Source organism: Pseudophryne corroboree, chromosome 10 (assembly GCF_028390025.1).
Source record: "Pseudophryne corroboree isolate aPseCor3 chromosome 10, aPseCor3.hap2, whole genome shotgun sequence".
Lineage (NCBI taxonomy): Eukaryota > Metazoa > Chordata > Amphibia > Anura > Myobatrachidae > Pseudophryne > Pseudophryne corroboree.
In genome coordinates, this window is record NC_086453.1 from 189,182,210 (window position 1) to 189,204,339 (window position 22,130).

General features: G+C 46.0%; 1 protein-coding gene across 1 annotated transcript in view; it reads right to left on the reverse strand.

Moving 5' to 3' along the window:
• The window catches only part of LOC134965257 (L-amino-acid oxidase-like), a 189,483-nt gene extending 167,862 nt beyond the window's left edge, over positions 1-21,621 (reverse strand). Inside the window, exons 1-2 of the mRNA XM_063941751.1 lie at positions 21,036-21,621; positions 18,553-18,773 (exon numbers count right to left, since the gene is read on the reverse strand). Coding sequence (XP_063797821.1) covers positions 18,553-18,773; positions 21,036-21,621 — 807 coding nt within the window. The remainder of the gene's footprint in view (positions 1-18,552; positions 18,774-21,035) is intronic.
• Between the last annotated feature and the right edge of the window lie 509 nt (positions 21,622-22,130).

The following is a 22,130-nucleotide window of genomic DNA, read 5'->3' on the forward strand; positions in this document are numbered from 1 at the left end:
CCTCATTCTACCCACTTTACTTTAACTGACCTATGTTCTGCTTTCTTTTCTGTCCCACTTCACCCTGACAGCCAGTATCTGTTTGCCTTCTCCTATAGAGATGTACAGTATATAAGTACCCATCTTCGAACACCCAGGTAAACTGTCTCTCAGATGCTGTAGGAGACATTATCATGTGGCCTTACACTGGGCTATTAGACCCAGACATATTTGTCATTATTTATGGGGTGGGTTTGGGATGCAATTTTCCCTGTGTTGGTATGGCTAGGCTGCTTAAGGTTGGTACACCCTAACTCTTTATAAACACTTATGTTTTTCCCTGTCACATTGCATACATTTTTGTATTATGTTAATCACACCTCACGTAGCACTTATGTGCTTCTTATTAACCCTTACTAATTTTCACCTGTGTGCTGCCCTGGGGTAGCCGACCTGTGCCGACATGATGGGGTCCCGCACTCCGGACCCACACCTAGTATTAGGGACCCCCCAGTGACAGAGATGCCTTGCCGTTCCGTCTGGGGGCTTAACCCTATATCTGCAGATATACGCAACTAAGATCTCTGTATTATCTGATTATTATGTAGTGTTATTTCTCACTCAGTGTGCATTAGGGATAGCTATATGTTTTTCCCTTACCCAGAATAACCCCTCCCTTTTAGCACCTGAGTGACATCACAATCTAATTGAGCTGCTTACCAATAAATGTGCATTGTATTTCAGAGAGGCATGGATGGGTCAGCATTAGGAGGGATTGCTGACTCCAGAGTGCCATTGGAGAAGTTAGGGGTGTCTCCAGGTAAGCTGGCTCTCAGATGCTGTAGGAGCCATTATCATGTGGCCTTACACTGGGCTATTAGACCCAGACATATTTGTCATTATTTATGGAGTGGGTTTGGGATGCAATTTTCCCTGTGTTGGTATGGCTAAGCTGCTTCAGGTTGGCACAGCCTAACACTTTATTAACACTTATTTTTTCCCTGTCACATTGTATATATTTTTGTATTATTTTAATCACGCCTCACTTACGTAGCACTTATGTGCTTCTTATTAACCCTTACTAATTTTCACCTGTGTGCTGCCCTGGGGTAGCCGACTGTGCCGACATGATGGGGTCCCGCACCCCGGACCCACACCTAGTATTAGGGACCCCAGTGACAGAGATGCCTTGCTGTTCAGCCTGGGGGCTTAACCCTATATCTGCAGATATACGCAACTAAGATCTCTGTATTATCTGATTATTATGTAGTGTTATTTCTCACACAGTGTGCATTAGCGATAGCTATATGTTTTTCTCTTACCCAGAATTACCCCTCCCTTTTAGCACCTGAGTGACATCACAATCTGATTGAGCAGCTTACCAATAAATGTGCATTGTACAGTCTGATACTTTGCTCAAAGCAGGAGTGAGTAAGTCTGGAGAGTATGGAGTTCGGATACAATGTAAGGGGTTATTGTCTGAGGAATACTGTATTTGTAAGTATTGTGACCCTATAATTGAAGATGAGTACATCCAAAGATGTCAGTCTAGCAATAATGCAGAATTTGACAGACATCCCTTGAGTGATTACCACTCACTAGTGGGTAAGGTCTAAGGCAGGGGTGGGGAACCTTTTTTCTACCAAGGGCCATTAGGATATTTATAAAATCCTTCGGGGGCCATACAACAATTCTCAACTTAAAAATGACCCTGCCCCTCAGTAGGTCTGCCCCTTAAAGGTACTGTATGTAAATAAATGGGTGTGGCCAATTAAAATGGGATGTGATACACATATGCCCCAAATAGTGCAGTGTCAGATCCACAAATGCCCCCACAGTGCCAGATCCACAAATGCCCTCACATTGCCAGGTATACAAATGCCCCCGCAGTGCCAGATATACAAGTGCTCCCAGAGTGTCAGATGATATACAAGTGCCCCCAGAGTGTCAGATGATATACAAGTGCCCCCAGAGTGTCAGATGATATACAAGTGCCCCCAGAGTGTCAGATGATATACAAGTGCCCCCAGACTGTCAGATGATATACAAGTGCCCCCAGACTGTCAGATGATATACAAGTGCCCCCAGAGTGCCAGCTGATATACAAGTGCCCCCAGAGTGCCAGATCACTCACCGCTGCTGCGGCGGCGGCGTGTCTCAGCTGTCGGGTCATGGCAGGGAGGAGAGCGTGGCTATGTCAGGCTGCAGCGGCGTGTAGGACCTCAAACCAGCCACCCGTTCGTGAGCCAATCAGAGCTCGCGGACCAGCAGTGGCAGCTCCTGATTGGCTGCCGGTCCACGAGCTCTGATTGGCTCATGAACCGGCGGCTGGTTTGAGATCCTACCCGCGGCTGCCGGACATAGGGCAGGGAGGAGAGCGCAGCTACTAACAGCTGAGACACGCCGCCGCTGGACTGAGTGGCGGCGTGTCTCGCTGCCAAACTAGCAGGTGGGCCAGAACAAACAGCTTTGCGGGCCGTATACGGCCTGCGGGCCTGAGGTTCCCCACCCCTGGTCTAAGGGTATGCTCACAGGTACCTTAAGGACAAAATAATGTAGGCTTAGTCCCATACCCACTAAAGTTATCTGAGGTACTTGAATTGATGGGAGGGAGACCGGTGGATAAAAAAAATATAATTTAACTAAGTCGCCTATGGTATGGGTCGTTCGGTCGACCCAAACTTAGGTCATCATGGGCCTTAGGTCAACATGAACTAGGTCGACATGTATTAGGTCGACAGGTCAAAAGGTCGACATGAGTTGTTGGACTTTTTTTGTGTCATTTTCTTAGTAAAGTGATGGGGAACCCCAATTAGTGCACCGTGTCCCCTTGCAAGGCTTGCTTTGCTCGCCATGCTTCGGGCAAGGTGCCTTGCTCCGCTTCCGCTGCGCTCGGCACAGGTTACCGTTCGCAATTGTAGTCCATGTGGATCGTTAAGTATGAAAAAGTCCAAATTTTTTTTATTTATTTTTTTAAACTTATGTCGACCTTTTGACCTGTTGACCTAGTACATGTCGACCTAATGCCCATGTTGACCTAGTGCATGTTGACCTAATGCCAATGTCGACCTTCAGTGGTTGACCTAATGTCTCCACCAGTACCATGTAGACAAATCCCTGATATGTTTATATTTTCCCAATTACCAGAAACCAGGAAATTGGGAGATTATATGGAATAATCAGACAATGACCTACTTACATTGAGCTGATAGGGAGCCTCTCGATACAGAAACAATAAGAGGGTACAGCAAGATAATGGTCGGCAAAGTGGTGAAAGACTATTGTATGAAAACCATAAAGCCAGAAACTTGTTAAACCCAAATGAAAGAAATGGGCTCAGGAATTGATATCCAGCATAGGGAAGCTGCTCCTGTGTCTCTGTGGTGTCATCATTATTATCGGTTTGGTGATTAAATGTGTTCGGGTGATAAACCAGAGAAAAAGTAGGCGTGAGAGACCGGAAGATGTTTGCACAAAATGAATGAGCTTAAGGAGAAGCAGTACTGTGGAAGAAGACCTAGTCTATAACCCTGAAGTGGAAACGGTGATCAGATAAGGGAGACCATGTAAATGCCAATATTTGTATGCACTGTTTTCTCCCCCCCTCTCTGCGCCATTGATCGTCATCTCAACAACGCCTGGTTTTGGACTTCCTAAACATCCTTTATAGGTTGGATGCACTCCCACGTTGTACCCATGGGCCTTATATACCCGCTGAGTGTATATATAGGTTGTCTTACCTTCTTTTCTGTAATCTCCAGTTAATTATACACATAGCCGATGCAGGGACATTATCCACACATAATAGCATACACATACATCTCCCCAAATGTATCATCGGGTAAATGTACTTCCCCATTTATTAATAATCTAAACAAGATGAGGGCAGCTAGAAATGCCCTTAGGTAAAAAGCTTGGTATGTTTGTTTGAACATCTTCAGACCCTTGATACGGGATGAGAAGGACTAAATGAATGCTTCGCAGACCTTGAAGCTATTTGTAGAACTAGGACTTATTATGGCACAATGATACATTCCCCTCAAACACACACCCATACATATACGCATTACCTATCCCACTAGGTCGTACAATAATAGATATATTCCCATCTACAATTCTTCTTCTAAGGTACTTACTGAAATATTGTGTATACGTATTAAGAAATATGAATTATGAAATGTATGTGATAGTTTTGGTTACTATCAAAGTGTGGTCTGTCAAAGTCAAATTGCATATTTGTGTTTATTGTTTGATCAATTGTTACTGCATTCTGTATCTATTTTCCCCTTTTCTCTTTATTAAATGTTTGCGGGTTGGAGCACAGTACATTTGTAACGTGTTCATTTAAGGTAAAGTGCCGCACTTCTCCTCATCAGAGTTGCGTACATACGCTTACAGGTTTGAGTTTGCGTAGTCATAGCACCGGAGGTGCCGTATGCTAATTGACGCAGAGTTACATCCGGTTACATTAACGATTGTACTGATTTTTAAATATTGTCAACTTTTACACCACTCAATATGCCGCCGCCTAGTCAATGTATGCTCCCCAATCTGCCCCCAGCCGATTATAGCAGGCACATGGTAGTTATACTAGTGTATTGATTATTGTTTATTACCAGTTATTTATAAAGCGTACATATATTCTGCAGCGCTTTACAGAGAACATTTGGCCATTCTCATCAGTCCCTGCCCCAGAGGAGTTTACAATGTATATTCCCTACCACATTAACACATTCACACTAGGGTTAATGTTGTTGAGAGCCAATTAACCTACCAGTATATTTTTGGATTGTGGGAGGAAACCGGAGTACCTGGAGGAAACCCATGCAAGTACTGGGAGAATATACAAACTCCACACAGTTAGGGCTATGGTGGGAATGGACCCCATGACCCGATTGCTGTCAGGCAGTAATGCTAACCATTACACCGTCCATGCTGCCCTTAAAATCACACCTGGCCTATCTAGTCACTGACAGGCTGCCAGGAGTACTCAGCCAGCCCAGCACTCAGACATTTTTTACGTAAATCAGAAATGCCCTCCTGACTCCATGATCTGTTGGTGAGCCCCTGGGATTGGCCAGGCCCTTGCAGCTGCTTTGGTTGCCTAGTGGTAAATGCGTTACTGCACGGTGGAGAGTTCGCTAACTTACAGTAATTGTCAGACCTTGTATAATGGAGTCACACTAAAGGTACTGATATATAGTCCATACAGTCACTGACTGAGAGGTGTAATAATGGATATCATAAGGGATGGGGGACTTGCTAATAGGGGATGGGCGACGTGCTACAATCAGTGTGTGTGTAGGAGACACTGATATTTAATGCAATACTGATTGTAGCAGCCTAGTAGGTCCCCTATCCCTTATAATACCCATTATTACACCTCTCAGTCAGTGTGACTATATTTATTACATACTGTATCAGTTCCCCGCTGATTGTAGCAGGCATTTCCCATACACAGCAGTACTTAAAATAGAGTATTATAGCATATTGATAGATCACCAGTCAGTGTGTGCCTCCTCCCCAGCCATGATTGTAGCAGGCAAATGTTAGATACTGTACTAAAAATAAAACTGTCCATTCCCCCCACACACACACCTCCCCTGCCATCCCCACTCCTGTCTGACTGGAATTTGAAGTAGGTGGATGTTATATAACATTTTAAAAATACTGTAATAAGCTACACTGGGAGACCTCATGTTATTTTCTGTGCACATCCCGGCTCTTCTCTCTAAGCATCTGAAGTCATACATACGTGTGTCTCGACTGGTCACACACACAGTACTGCAGGACTGGAGACACAGGTATGCGTTGTAGCCGACACCCATCAACTGTGTAATTATTGACAGCCTGCTGGGAGTAATCAGTCAGCCCTGCTCTCGGACAATTTCGGTGAGGCTCGTGGTCTGTCAGAAGTGCCCTTTATACAGCCTTGTCAGCTGGCCCTCTGGGACCAGCAGGGCCCTCTGGGACCAGCAGGGCCCTAAGTAGTCACTTTGGTTGCCTTGTGGTAAATCCTCCTCTGCATGTTCTTCAGCTCACACACAACAATATGTGGGATTAAGCATTTATCTCCTTCAAAGAAGTAGGCATTTAGATTGGATCATGATAACCATATGCTTTTCAGGCTCTGGGTCTTTGTGTGCTCCAGATAAGACTATGGGAGTGGAGAAGTGTGCCAGTGGAGAATTTGCCCATGGCAGCCAATCAACTGTTACGTATAATTTTATAGAATGCACTTAATACATGTTACTTTAAAGCTGATTGGTTGCCATTGGCAACTTATCCACTGGTACATTGAAAGCTGGGTACACATTAGACAACAATATGAATGATATGCCTGATTCCGATGGATAGGAATGACATATCGTACAAATCATACAGTGTGTACGCACTGCATCGTTAACGATACACGCTCCCATGGGTTGTTAATGACATCGCCAGTCATCTGTACATGCAGTCCAATCTGGGGATGTCGTTAACGATGTCATGCTGCCGCACTTGGGATGTCATTTGCCGCTGCTGGTATCGGCAAGTGTGGGGTGCCGGGACCCGACGCTGACGATATCGCTGGGTACACATTATCGTCTAGTGTGTACCCAGCTTTATCCACTCTTTTCACCGCTTCATAAATATCCTATGTCTGAGAAGCACATTTATGTCTTTATGGCAAGGCTGCCCCACTGTGGAGAAACATTCCATAGAATTCCATCTTTGGTCATCAGACTGTGGGCTGTACATTTCCCAAACTACAGTAGATTATATTTTCTCTTTGCTCATGAATCCATAGCTATGGAAGAATATACTTCTGAATACATAGGATCAGGGGTGGAGTAACAGAGAAACTGGCCTGTGTGCAGACTCCGTATGGGTTCCCTTCAGTCTACGTTGCAGTAGACTCTGGCATTGTGTCAGAGTCTACTGTGCATGCGCAGGTGTCCAGAAACATGGAGTCCGTCATGTTCCCACGACTAATCACTACTGTGCAGGGGCTGTTTTCCAAGTGATTTTTTGCCACGGCTGTAGCGCTGACTCCAGAATGATTTGTATTTAAACATGGGTTGGGTGCAGTGTGTGCAGTGTGGGACTTCAGGATCCAGGGGCCCATGTGCACCCATTATAGAAACACCAATGCTTAGGAAAGGGTTATCAGGCCATCAGTCACCACTGGGAACTATTTTATTTCTTGTTGCCAAGAAAGATGGTGGGTTTCGCACATGCATTGAGGTCTGAATCAAGTCACTATTAAAAACAAGTATATATTACCTCTAATTTAATTGTTTAATCAGTTCAGTCATCAATAGTGCTATCCAAAATTAACTTTGTGATCTAAAAATCTTATTTGCCCTTTTTGTGGAGAGTAATAGAAAAGACCCCTTCTGGACACTATGGGCAGATGTAGAGTATAGGGCTGCTTTGCGTGCTCAGGAAAATTGCAGCTGTATCTCTCTCCAGCTCTATTCAGAGATGGATGCATCTATACAGCACACCACCCCTAGACGTCTGCATGATAAAGTAGCTGTCATCACTATCAGCATGCATTTGCCCCAGCTCTATGCTTGGTGCAAGTGTTCCATCTAAAATCAGCTGGATCTCTGTGGGATCAGTATGGGATCCCGGCAGTCAGGAGACCGATGCCTGGAACCTGACAGCCAGAATCTCTGCAGCGAGCACAGTGTGTCCGCTCACCATACTTCGGGCCTGGTGGCAAACTATTATATTCCCCCTCGGTTGGACCACCACCTGAGTGGGAATACCAGGCTTGGGTCGGGATTCCAACCGCCAGCGTTTCACCGGTAGTTGGGATTCCGACAGCCGGTAATTTAACTGCATACCATCCTGTTGCTGTCTAGTTACACCCACTCAGGCAAATATTAGCGTTACACACATCCATACTTGTTGACTTTTACCTGAGACTCGATGCAGAGACACAGGCCCGCCCACCCATTATACAGTGGCATGATTTGCAGCATTGGGGATTTTAATAGTTTAGGACAACATTTAATGATTTAACTTTCTCAGAAATGATAAAACTTTTATTGTAGAGTTCTAGTGCTACCACTTGTGTAAAGGTGAGGAGGTGATTGAATTAGTAAAACATATAGGGTGTTATTCAGAGTTTTTAGCAGGGCCGGTGCTAGAGTGTTTGGTGCCCCCCTGCAAATGATAAATTTGTGCCCTCCCATCCCCAAAAAAAGAACAGTGCATGCCGCAAAATAGGGTGTGGTCACATAAGGAAAGGGTGTGGTCACATAAGGAAAGGGTGTGGCCGCAATGGTACACACAATTCAAATTACACCACACAGTATTACAATCTTATTCACAATACCCAAAACGTAGTGCCCCTAATTCATATTACACCACATAGTAGTGCCCCTTATTCACATTACGTCACACAGTAGTGCCCCTTCTTATACACGTTACACCACACAGTACTTCCCCTTTTACACAAGGCCCACAGTAGTGCCCCTTATCAGAAGTGTAGCTAGGTGCCATGGTTCCCGGAGCAAGGGTATGTTTCATTGCCCCTTTCCCTTTAATGAATTGGGGGCATGTTACATTTGAAAAGAAAAAGCTATTTTAAAATCGATGACAGGGCTTGTTCTAGACCTTGAGGAGCTCAGAGCGTAAGTTTCCTTTGGTGCCCACCATGCTCAAGATAGGGACAGTGTGCACCGAAGCCGCGCACCAAAAATATGGGGCCATGGCCACAGAATAGTACCAGATCACATTACACCTCACAGTAGTGTCCGTTAGTCACATGACACCTCACAGTAGTGTCCGTTAGGCACATGACACCTCACAGTAGTGTCCGTTAGGCACATTACACTGCACAGTAGTGTCCGTTAGGCACATTACACTGCACAGTAGTGTCCGTTAGGCACATTACACTGCACAGTAGTGTCCGTTAGGCACATTACACTGCACAGTAGTGTCCGTTAGGCACATTACACTGCACAGTAGTGTACGTTAGTCCCATTACACTGCACAGTAGTATCCTTATACATGTTACGCCACACAGAAAAGCCGCTTATACACGTTACACCACAGTAGAGCACCTAATACATGTTATGCCAGGTAGAGTGGCTTATACACATTATGCCAGATAGAGTCCATCATACACGTTACGCCAGGCAGAGCCCATTATACACGTTATGCCAGGTAGAGCCCATTATACACGTTATGCCAGGTAAAGCACATTATACACATTATGCCAGGTACAGCCCATTATACACGCTATGCCAGGTAGAGCCCATTATACATGCTATGCCAGGTAGAGCCCATTATACACGCTATGCCACGTACAGAACATTAAACACATGTTAGGATCTCCTGCTCTGTGCTGCCACGTCGCCATGGCAACCGGGAGGCAAGTGTTAGCGAAGTAACCTGAGCGCAGCTGATACTCCGGTCCGGGTTTTTACTGTGTAGTGGTTACAGGCTCTGTGCACGGCAGGGAATCCGGCGCTGGTTTTGTGCTCACAGTCTGTGAGGTCTGAGTGGGGCGTGGACAGCACCTGCTATATAAACCATCCTCTCAGGCTAGGCAAATGCTGCTGAATCTTTGTTTGTTAGTCAGTTCCAGAGAGTTAGCTAGTACTGTGTGACTTTGTATTTACTTGTTGCTTACTGCGAATAGGCCTTGGGATTCGGTACTTCATTCTGCCAATCCGGACCTAGCAGTAAGACTGGAGTCAGTTGTTTGACCTGCTGGGGTTCTTTTGCTATTCTGTGAACCCAGCAGGTTTGCGGCTGTACTCTCAGACCTGCTTGCTTAATCCTCCCTCACTGTGCAGGGCGTCCAGGTGTCAGTTTAGTGGCAGTAAGCTGAACCTGTGCCCTGCAAGTGGGGGTTAGGATTGTGGATACTCTCCTTGTGTCTATATTTCTATCTCTGACCAAGGAGTTTATTCCCACACCCGTTGGTAACCCTTTGGGGTTTTTTCTGTTGCTCTTAGCAACATCATTTCAGGTGCTCCACATGTTAAATCACTACACCTCGCTTCATTGTCCGCTCTATTCCATCTGAGCATTCCTGACACTAGGGAGACACCCAATTCCTGAGCCTTTGGGCTTCTCCGTTCACTTTGTGTTTATTAGTTATTCCATCACCTCCTGTGTATGTTATGTTATACTGTCTGTGAGTTCGTTTGCTTCGCTTCCCTCTCTGTTCATACACCGGTATACTCCTGTTAGCACTGGTGTGCGTGACATATTCAGCAGCCCTACTCCTGTTAAAATTTTGTGGGAATATGGAGCATACCCCTCAAAATACTTTGCAACAGGTGGTCGATCAGGTGCAGGTCCTGACTCGACAATTTAATGAGATGTCCATTAAAATGAACACCCCGCAGGCCGCTAGCGGAGCTCCCGCAGCAGCAGCGGCAAGTTCAGGGGTTAAGGAGCCGAAAGTAAATCTCCCGGATCGTTTTTCTGGAGATCGCTTGCAGTTCTTTTGTTTCAAGGAGAGCTGTAAGCTATATTTCAGGCTTAGGCCCCAGTCTTCTGGGTCGGAGATTCAGCGGGTGGGCATGGTGATTTCCTTGCTACAAGGAGACCCACAGGTCTGGGCATATGGGTTACAGCCTGACTGTCAGTCGCTTAAAAGTGTTGATGCTTTTTTTACGGCACTGGGCATTTTGTATGATGACCCTGACAAGATGGCTTCAGCCGAGGCTCAGATTACGGTTCTTAAGCAAGGGCGACGGCCAGCTGAGGTTTATAGTACGGAGTTTCGGAGGTTGGCTCATGATACCCAATGGAATGACCCAGCCCTGAGAAACCAGTACCGAAGGGGCCTTTCTGACCAGATAAAGGACCAACTGGTACAATATCCCTCGCCTGATAGCTTAGATCAGCTCATGCAGTTATCCATCCGGGTGGATAGACGGCTGAGAGAGCGTAGGCTTGAAAGGGAGACCGCAGTTTCCTTTTTTCCCAAGGGAACCTCAGACTCTGAGGAATATTCCGAGGAGCCTATGCAGATTGGGGCTACCCGCCTCTCCTCGCGTGAGAAGACGCGGAGGAGACAGCAGGGTTTGTGTTTGTACTGTGGGAATAAAGGTCATGTTGTAGTATCATGCCCAGAAAAACCGGAAAACTTCAGGGCCTGAGGGTGATGGGAAATATCCTGTCAGGCCAGAAGTCAGAGTTTCCCAAAAAGACTTTTCTCATTCCGGTGACTTTGGAGATCCTCGGTCAAACTGTCAAGACTGAGGCCTTTGTTGACAGTGGGGCCGATGGGGTTTTCATGGACCGTCAATTCGCCCTGGAACACTCTGTTCCCTCAGTACCTTTGGCATCAGAGATTGAGATCTGTGGGTTAAACGGGGAACCATTGTCCCAGGGTAAAATTACCTCCTGCACCAGCCAAATTCCTTTGTTTATTGGAGCCACACACTCTGAAAAATTGTCTTTTTATGTGACTGTCTGTTCTTTTGCCCCATTGGTTTTGGGGTTACCCTGGTTAAGGGCCCATAACCCTCAATTTGACTGGGTCTCTGGGGAAATTCTTAGTTGGGGTAGTGATTGTTTCAGGAGTTGCTTGAGCCTTCCAGTCAGGCTCTCGCAGCTAAGTTTGCCAGGATTGCCAGGATGTTATGCAGATTTTGCGGATGTGTTCTCCAAAAAAGTTGCGGAGGTACTACCTCTCCATCGCCCCTATGACTGTGCCATTGATTTGTTGCCGGATGCTAAGCTTCCCAAGAGCAGGTTGTACTCCCTGTCACGTCCTGAGACTCAGGCTATGGCAGAGTACATTCAGGAGAACTTGGCTAAGGGATTTATCAGACCCTCACAGTCCCCAGTTGGGTCGGGGTTCTTCTTCGTGGGTAAAAAGGACGGTTCGTTGCGACCCTGCATCGACTTCAGGGAATTGAACCGTATCACGATTAAAAACTCGTACCCACTGCCTCTCATTTCGGTTTTGTTTGACCAGCTTCGTACTGCCACCATTTTTTCTAAGATTGACCTACGCGGTGCTTACAATCTAATCCGAATAAGAGAGGGGGATGAATGGAAGACTGCCTTTAATACCCACTCAGGGCATTATGAATATTTGGTGATGCCTTTTGGGCTCTCTAATGCCCCGGCAGTCTTCCAGGAATTCATGAACGATGTGCTCAGGGAATATTTGGATAGATTCTTAGTTGTTTATCAAGATGACATCCTAATCTTCTCTCATTCCCTGGAGGAACATCGGAAGCATGTACGCTTAGTCCTCCAGAAACTCAGAGACCACCAGCTTGGGGCGAAGCTGGAGAAGTGCGAGTTTGAAGTCCAGCAAATCGCATTTCTAGGGTATATTATCTCCTCAGAAGGTTTCCCAATGGAGGGTTCTAAGGTACAGGCAGTCCTGGATTGGGTGCAGCCCACTAGTTTGAAGGCGCTTCAGCGTTTTCTGGGCTTTGCGAATTTTTATAGACGGTTTATCGCTGGATTTTCGTCTATAGTGGCCCCCTTGGTGGCACTCACTAAGAAAGGGGCGGATGTTGCTCACTGGTCTTGTGAGGCCAAAGCGGCCTTTGCCCGTCTCAAAAGGGCATTTGTCTCGGCCAAGGTGCTGCGACACCCAGATCCAGAGCGTCCTTTTGTGGTAGAAGTGGATGCCTCTGAGATAGGTATTGGGGCAGTGCTCTCTCAGATGGGGGTGTCTGATAATCGCCTTCATCCCTGTGCTTACTTTTCCCGTAATTTTCGTCTGCATAGATGAATTATGATGTGGGTAACCGGGAATTGTTGGCTATAAAGGATGCACTCGGGGAGTGGAGACACTGGCTTGAGGGGGCTAAGTTTGTGGTCTCAATTCTCACCGACCATAAGAATCTGGCATATTTAGAGTCAGCGAAGCGGGCTCAATGCCAGGCAGGCACGATGGGCTTTGTTTTTTGCTCGCTTTAATTTTTTGATAACATATCGCCCTGGGTCAAAAAACATCAAGGCTGATGCGCTCTCGCGGAGTTTTGCTCCAGTTCAAGAGACCACCGAGGAGCCATTGCCCATTGTGTCCCCATCATGTATTAAAGTGGGCATTACCCAGGACCTCTTGTCATTAGTCCTTAGAGCACAGGAGCAGGCTCCTCCAGACCTTCCGGTAGGTCTCTTGTTTGTGCCTCCTAGGTTAAGACAGCGAGTGTTCCTGGAATTCCATGCCAAGAGGTCGGCAGGGCATCCGGGTATTGCCAGAACTCGGGAGTTGCTGTCTAGGGCGGTGTGGTGGCCCTCGGTGGCTAGGGATGTGGATCAGTGGGTTCGGGCATGTGACGTTTGTGCCCGAAATAAAACTCCTAGAGGGGTTCCTGTCGGCCCATTACATCCACTCTCTATTCCGTCTAAGCCATGGACCCACATTTCCATGGATTTTGTGGTGGACTTGCCCAAATCCTCGGGGATGACAGCCATTTGGGTTGTCATTGACAGGTTTTCGAAGATGGTGCATTTCGTTCCACTGGTTGGGTTGCCATCGGCCAGACGCCTGTCTGAGTTATTTATGCAGCATGTTGTGCGCCTCCACGGGTTGCCACTTGATGTGGTCTCTGACCGTGGATCCCAGTTTGTTTCCAAATTCTGGAGGGCATTTTGTTCTGATCTCCAGATTTCTGTGAGCTTGTCGTCAGGCTACCATCCACAGTCTAATGGGCAGACTGAGAGGGTGAACCAGTCCTTGGAGCAGTTCCTCAGGTGTTATGTCTCCAAATGTCATACTGACTGGGTTGCTCATCTGTCCATGGCGGAGTTTGCCTATAACAACGCGGCTCACTCTGCTACAGGGATCTCTCCCTTCCTTTGTGTGTATGGGCATCATCCTAAGGCCAATTCTTTTGACCCCCTGGATTCCACGCCTGGTGGTTCCTCTGTTGTTTCGGTCCTTAGGGGTATTTGGAGGAAAGTGAAGAAAGCCCTTGTGTCTGTGTCATTAGTGACCAAAAGGGTTTTTGATAAGCGGAGAAGACCCTGCAGCTTCAAATTAGGAGACTTCGTCTGGTTGTCCACCAAGAATTTGAAGTTGAGACAGCCATCTCATAAGTTAGGCCCCCGGTTCCTCGGCCCTTATAAGATCACCAGGGTTATCAATCCGGTGGCATTTCAGTTAGATCTGCCCCGTTCATTGGGTATCAATAAAACATTTCATTGTTCCCTTTTAAAACTGGCGGTTAGTAATCCTTCCAGTGGAAGACCTTCTCCTCTTCTGATACGGGGTCAGAGGGAGTTTGTGGTTGAAAGGGTTCTTGACTCCAAGATGGTTCGGGGTCGGCTGTCATTTTTGGTGCACTGGAAGGGGTATGCCCCGAGGAGCGGTCGTGGGTGCGCAGTTGTGATCTTCATGCCCCCAGACTGATACGCTCTTTCTTCTCGCAGTTCCCCGATAAACCCGGTGGTAGGGGTTCTTTGACCCCTCGTCAGAGGGGGGGTACTGTTAGGATCTCCTGCTCTGTGCTGCCACGTCACCATGGCAACCGGGAGGCAAGTGTTAGCAAAGTAACCTGTGTAGTGGTTACAGGCTCTGTGCACGGCAGGGAATCCGGCGCTGGTTTTGTGCTCACAGTCTGTGAGGTCTGAGTGGGGCGTGGACAGCACCTGCTATATAAACCATCCTCTCAGGCTAGGCAAATGCTGCTGAATCTTTGTTTGTTAGTCAGTTCCAGAGAGTAAGGTAGTACTGTGTGACTTTGTATTTACTTGTTGCTTACTGCGAATAGGCCTTGGGATTCGGTACTTCATTCTGCCAATCCGGACCTAGCAGTAAGACTGGAGTCAGTTGTTTGACCTGCTGGGGTTCTTTTGCTATTCTGTGAACCCAGCAGGTTTGCGGCTGTACTCTCAGACCTGCTTGCTTAATCCTCCCTCACTGTGCAGGGCGTCCAGGTGTCAGTTTAGTGGCAGTAAGCTGAACCTGTGCCCTGCAAGTGGGGGTTAGGATTGTGGATACTCTCCTTGTGTCTATATTTCTATCTCTGACCAAGGAGTTTATTCCCACACCCGTTGGTAACCCTTTGGGGTTTTTTCTGTTGCTCTTAGCAACATCATTTCAGGTGCTCCACATGTTAAATCACTACACCTCGCTTCATTGTCCGCTCTATTCCATCTGAGCATTCCTGACACTAGGGAGACACCCAATTCCTGAGCCTTTGGGCTTCTCCGTTCACTTTGTGTTTATTAGTTATTCCATCACCTCCTGTGTATGTTATACTGTCTGTGAGTTCGTTTGCTTTGCTTCCCTCTCTGTTCATACACCGGTATACTCCTGTTAGTACTGGTGTGCGTAACAACACATTATGCCAGGTACAGCTAAACCACCTCATACCTACCACCTCAAACCCACCCTGCTACTGTAAATGTAGTACCTTCTGCTTCACCACTTACACTGCCTCTTACACATAATGCCCACAGTCATAGTGCCACATATAATGCCCACGGTAATAGTGCCCCTTTCATATAATGCCCACAGTAGTGTCACAAATAATGTCCACAGTATTGTGTGCCCCTTACACACATGTCTCCACAGCGCTACCCCGGGACCTGCAGGAGGTCCCGGCTCGGGCGCTGCTCCTTCTCTGCCTTCTCCCTCTTGCAGACTCCATTACTCCAGCAACAACAGCTCTGGAGAATGTTGGAAGTGATGCAGAGAGGGGAAGAATGGGTACTACTTACCCGAGCCCGTGACTGATGGAGGGGCGCGGCGGGGGGCCCTGGTCCACTGCACTTCTTCCCTCCCTCCTTACTGGACTTCAGCAAAAGGGCTGTAGTATGTTATACCGGCGGTCGGGCTCATGGCGGCCAGCATACCGGTGCCGGAATCCCGACAGTTGGCATACCGACCAGAGCCGGCCATAGGCATAGGCAAACTAGGCAATTGCCTAGGGCATCTGATATACCTAGGGGCATCAGCAGCTTCTGCTGATTAAAATGATATGCGGCATGCTTATATTCTGTATGTAGCAATCATATGCAGATACAGCCACAGTCTCACACAGTATATAGGCATGTTGCATATCAGTTTAATCAGCAGAAGCTGCTTGTGCATCCTAGCCACATAGCAATGCAAATAAGATGCATTTTCATTAAAAAAAGGTGCCCGACGTTAGCATTGATGCAAGATTTTTGAGGACACATCTGTATCCAAGCAGAGGCAGAGGTCACAGTGTTAATGGCAGTGTGAGTGCTGTGTGCATGTGACTGGGTTGGTTGTGCAGTAATGTTCGGAATATGTGTAAGGAGCATTATGTGTGTCATGTAAAAATGCATTAATAATGTGCAACATATGTGTAAAGGGCCACTATGTGTATCATTATGGGGGTAATTCCAAGTTACTCCATTATACTTAGAAAGATTACAATGGAGAGAGATAAAAGCTCCTCCCTAAGTTCCTGGATGCCAAATCACTGTACTTAGTATCTCTGTACAGTATGTTCTACTAGTGTACTAATTAGCACGAGCAGCTTGTAGCATACAGCGGCAAGTTTAATCTTTCTAAGTATAATATAGAGAGATAAAAGCTCCTCCGTAAGTTCCTCATTGCCAAATCACAGTCCTTAGTATCTCTGTATAGTATTTTCTATCAGGGTACTAATTAGCACGAACAGCTAATTAGTACCCTAATAGAACATACTGTACAGAGATACTAAGTACGGTAATTTGGCATCCAGGAACTTACTGAGGAGCTTTTATCTCTCTCCATTATACATAGAAAGATTAAACTTGCCGCTGTATGTTATAAGCTGTTCGTGCTAATTAGTACCCTAATAGAACATACTGTACAGAGATACTAAGTACGGTTATTTGGCATCCAGTTAAAAGCTGTTCGTGCTAATTAGTACACTAGTAGAACATACTGTACAGAGATACTAAGGACAGTGATTTGGCATCTAGGAACTTAGGGATGAGCTTTTATCTCTCTATTATACATGGAAAGATTAAACTTGCCACTGTACGTTACAAGCTGTTCGTGCTAATTAGTACACTAGAAGAACATACTGGGTACTCGGACTCATACAGTACCTGCATTTCAAAAGCACGGTATTTTCCACCGCCTCCCACTAGCCCATCGCCCTTCCCCCGTGGAAGCCTGCACAGGTCATGCAGTAGACAGGGAGGGAGATATTAACATAAACCAGGGCAAAGCTGCAGGAGCGGTTGTACTGTTAAGGTTCTATGCACCATACGGTACACATACAATTCTGTAGCAGGGCAGACTCAATTGAAATGGCTACCGCCTGTGACTCCTTGCCCCATGGAGGCCCTCTGCTATGGAGCAAGTAACAGCACAGATTTTGTAGGTCACGGGGCAATGCTGAAGGAGCGTCAGAATCCCCTAGCTAAAATACACAGGGTCGATAGGGATAAGCGAGGTCTATGCACTTAACGATACCCCAACCCCATTGCATCACAAAGTGACAAAATGTCCAAGGCACATGAACATCCACCTTATGTCAGCACTCAGCTATGGAGCGAGTGACGGCATAGGTTTTGCAGGCTTCTGGGAAGTGCTGAAGGAGCGTCGGAATCCCTTAGCTAAAATACACAGGGGCGATAGGGTTAAGCGAGGTCTATGCACATAATGCTACAAGGCGGGGGTTCATGTGCCTCGGACATTTTGTCACTTTGTGATGCAATGGGGTCTGGTGTATCGTTATGTGCATAGACCTCGCTTATTCCTATCGACCCCGTGTATTTTAGCTAGGGGATTCTGATGCTCCTTCAGCATTGACCCGTTCTTTGAACACAGTATTTTCCACTGCCTCGCCCTACCCCATCCCACTTTCCCCTTCCTCCCTGGGAGCCTGCACAGTTCATGCAGTAGACAGGTAGGGAGTTCCAATCTGGTTACAAGACAAGATTTATGTGAAACCTGTGTGCACCCTTCCATTGAATGTAAAACAAAGAAAAAAAATTATAATAAAGTGAATGTCACGGGAACTCGGACGCTCATACTGTACATGTATTTCAAAAGCACGGTGTTTATGCATTGTACATACTTCCTTTTACACAATTAGTTGCGTCTCCATACACAATCTTGCGTCTGCATACATAAGTGTTTTAACATGTTCGCTTGTGTCTGTATGAACTATTTATTTATATTGAGAACTCTCACCATCTGACCATCGGTCACCATCTATTAACATTACAGTCGTCACTGACCATTTGCTAGAGCTGTAGATCAATCTGCCGCTATACGATCGAAAGTACTGGATTAGTGGAGCATTAGCCACCCAGTGGTGGAGATGTGTAATGCATGCTGAGTATCTAGAATCTCCTCAACGCGCCTGCCTGTGATTAAACTCAGCAAGCTAAGCTATCGCCTTAGCGTGACTAAACATCCGTCTAGGCGGAGAATGGGTCAAGATAAAGGTGGCTACATCTGTACTTTAATTGGCTACTGACACACACAAAAAAAAACTGGTGTGTTTGAGTGCGAACATGTGTGAGGGAATATATACTGAGGGCTGATGTGAAGAGACAATATTCTCTGTAAAGCGCTGTGAAAAGTGTGCACTATATAAATAACTGTAAATAAAAATAAATAATTTATGATGAGAACAAGCTTTGCAGTATAACATAGACTCATCTACTTACTCTGTGGCCGGCGTTTAGTAAAGTTTTAGCTGCAGAAAGTCCAGACATTCCTGCACCAACAATTACAATGTATTTTTGATGAAGCATCTTAGTAGAAGGCAATCCATATTTGGCAATATCGATTACCTCTTCATATTCACGATCTTGAAAGCATTCTTGCAACAAATTCATATCACTTCTCATCCCACAGATCATTGCCAAGAATACCAAGGAGAGAAACACTGTAATGAGAAATGTACAATTCATTTTATGCACAATTTTCATTTAATGGCATAGCCGCACATTACTTCCTCAATATAGATTATGTGAAATGTCTGTCATATATAAATGGGAAACAGTGCCCCCAGTGGTCACACTGCATAATACATCAGCATGTTTGCATCCAAAGAAAACACCTACTAGACATCACATTACAGGAACAAAAACTTTTGCTGACTGATAAGCAAACGGAAATGTGTTGCTGCAAACTAATGTGAGTTATTGTGGTGTATACTATATCTATAAAATACTCCCCCATGCCCTGAAGAAGTATTACTTCAGTCATGATCACACTAGTACTGATGCAACCCACAAGATTTAAGCCTGGCTAATATATTGGCCTTTCAATTGATCGGACAATATATTCGGGTGTGTAGGCGCACTGTGGACAGGTAGCGTTCACAGATATATCACGTTGGCCCTACAGAACAGCCAATGGTTGATATATCCACAGATATATCGGCGCATCATGCTGTGTGTATTTGTAGATTTGCTGTAAAGCTCAAACTGTGAGCCGTGGCACCCCGAGGTGTCTCAAGTCACTCTCAGTGGTGACTTAATTGGTGGTCCAGGACCAATTCAATTTATTTATGGTCAACGTAAAAGGGAAAACAAGTGCTGGTGGCTGTCAATCATAAATTACGTGGACTAACAGAAGCAAATTTCGCCCCTCACCACACAATTGAACCTGATGATGACATATATACCCAATTACGCAATTTAATATTTTTCAAAATTTCTCAATAGGAAACTTTTGACCTAGATGTGTCGTGAAAAAATTCTGATACTCTAGGGCGCCGTGATTCAAAAAAGTTTGGGAACCACTGATCTAAACTATGGGTACTAGTTGTGACGTTCAGTGGTACTTGTAAAACTAATAGAAACATTGTCTGTTCTCCCAGGTGGCAATAATTAATAGGGATATGTGGCAGGCACTTTTCATGTTTTGGTTTTGGAACTGGATTCCCACTCGTGTTTTGGATCTGGATTGGTTTTGCCAAAACCACCCTTTCGGGTTTTGGTTTTGGTTTTGCATCTGGATGGTTTTTGAACAAAATACAAAAACAACTAAAATCACAGAAGTTGGGGGTAATTTTGATCCTACGGTATTATTAACCTCCATAACATTAATTTTCACTAATTTCCAGTCTATTCTGAACACCTCACAATATTGTTTTTAGGCCAAAAGGTTGCACTGAGGTTGCTGGATGACTAAGCTAAATGACACAAGTGGGTGGCACAAACACCTAGCCCATCTAGGAGTGGCACTGCAGTGGCAGACAGGATGGCAGTTTTTAAAACTAGGTACTAAAGAGCACATAATGCAAAGAAAAAAAGAGGTGCACCGAAGTCGCTTGGTGACTAAGCTAAGTAATACAAGTGTGCGGCACAAACACCTGACCCATCTAGGAGTGGCACTGCAGTGGCAGACAGGATGGCAGTTTTTAAAAAAAGGCCCCAAAGAGCACATGATGCAAACAAAAAAAAGAGGTGCACCGAGGTCGCTGGGTGACTAAGCTAAGCTACACAAGTGTGCGGCAAAAACACCTGGCCAATCTAGAAGTGGCACTGCAGTGGCAGACAGGATGGCAGTTTTAAAAACTAGGCCACAAAGAGTACATAATGCAAAGAAGAAAAAGAGGTGCAAGATGGAATTGTCCTTGGGCCCTCCTACCTACCCTTATGTTGTATAAACAGGACACACACACTTTAACAAACCAATCATTCAGTGCCAGGGTCTGCCACACAACTGTGGCTGAAATGATTGGTTTGTTTGTGCCCCCACAAAACAAGCTGGAAATTAATCTGTCCCTGCACAAACTGGCTCTACAGAGGCAGGATGTCATCCTCATCCTCACCGACCGATTCCTCACCCCCTTCAGTGTTGTGTACATCTTCATCCTCACAGAGCATTAATTGGTCCCCGCTGGAATCCACCACCACAGGTCCCCCTGTATACTATTTGGAGGCTGGCCTTCCCGCGAGGAATGATAATTCGTTTTGATGAACATCATCTTCTTCACATTGTGTGGAAGTAACCTCCTACGCTTATCGTTGACAAGGTTACCGGCTGCACTAAAACTCTTTCGGAGCATACACTGGAGGAGGGGGGGGGGGGCAACTTAGGTAAAATAGAGCCAATTTGTACAGGGGCCTCCAAATTGCCTTTTTTTCCTGCCAGTACAGGTATGGACTGTCTGACATGTCTACTTGGATGCTGCCACCGATGTAATCCTCCATCATTCTTTCAATGGTGACAGCATCATATGCAGTGACAGTTGACATGTCTGAAATTGTTGGCAGGTCCTTCAGTCCAGACCAGATGTCTAAAGTTGGTCCAGCCTGCACTGCATCACCGCCAGTGGGTTGTTTAGGAATCGGATATCTAAGTTTTTTCATGGCAACCCCAGTTGCCGGAGAAAAAGAGGGAGCTGTTGCCGTGTCACTTTCCGCTTCAGCTGACAGTGTTTTCACAAGCAGGTCTTTGCACCACTGCAGGCTTGTGTCCACCGGAAAGAGAGATATCATGTAGGCTTTAAACCTAGGATCAAGCACGGTGGCCAAAATGTAGTGCTCTGATTTCAACAGATTGACCACCCTTGCATCCTGGCAAAGCGAATTAAGGGCTTCATCCACAAGTCCCACATTCCGAGCAGAATTACTATGTCTTAGCTCCTCCTTCACTTTCTCCAGCTGTTTCTGCAAAAGCCTGATGAGGGGAATGACCTGACTCAAGCTGGCCGTGTCTGAACTGACTTCACGTGTGGCAAGTTCGTAGGGTTGGAGAACCTTGCACAATCCGTAAATCATTTCACTTGAGTCAGGTGCATACCCCCTCCTCTGCCTATGTCATAGGTGGATGTATAGGCTTCAATGGCCTTTTGCTGCTCCTCCATCCTCTGAAGCATATAGAGGGTTGAGTTCCACCGCGTTACAATCTCTTGCTTCAGGTGATGGCAGGGCAGGTTCAAAAGTGTTTGTGCTGGCGCTCCAGTCTTCAGCACGCAGTTGCTGAATGGCAAAACCAACATTTTTCAGGCCACCGAAAGTGTCTTCTGCTTGACCCTGTCATTTCCCAAAAAATACTGCACCACCAAATTTATTGTGTGAGCAAAACATGGGACATGTTGGAATTTGCCCTGATTTAATGCCCGCACAATGTTGGTAGTGTCTGATATCACAAATCCTCAGAAGAGTCTAAGTGGGGTAAGCCATTGGGTGATAATTTCCCTCAGGTCCTCTAAAAGATTGTCTGCGGTGTGCCTCTTACTGAAACCGGTGACACAGAGCGTAGCCTGCCTTAAAGCGAGCTGGTGTTT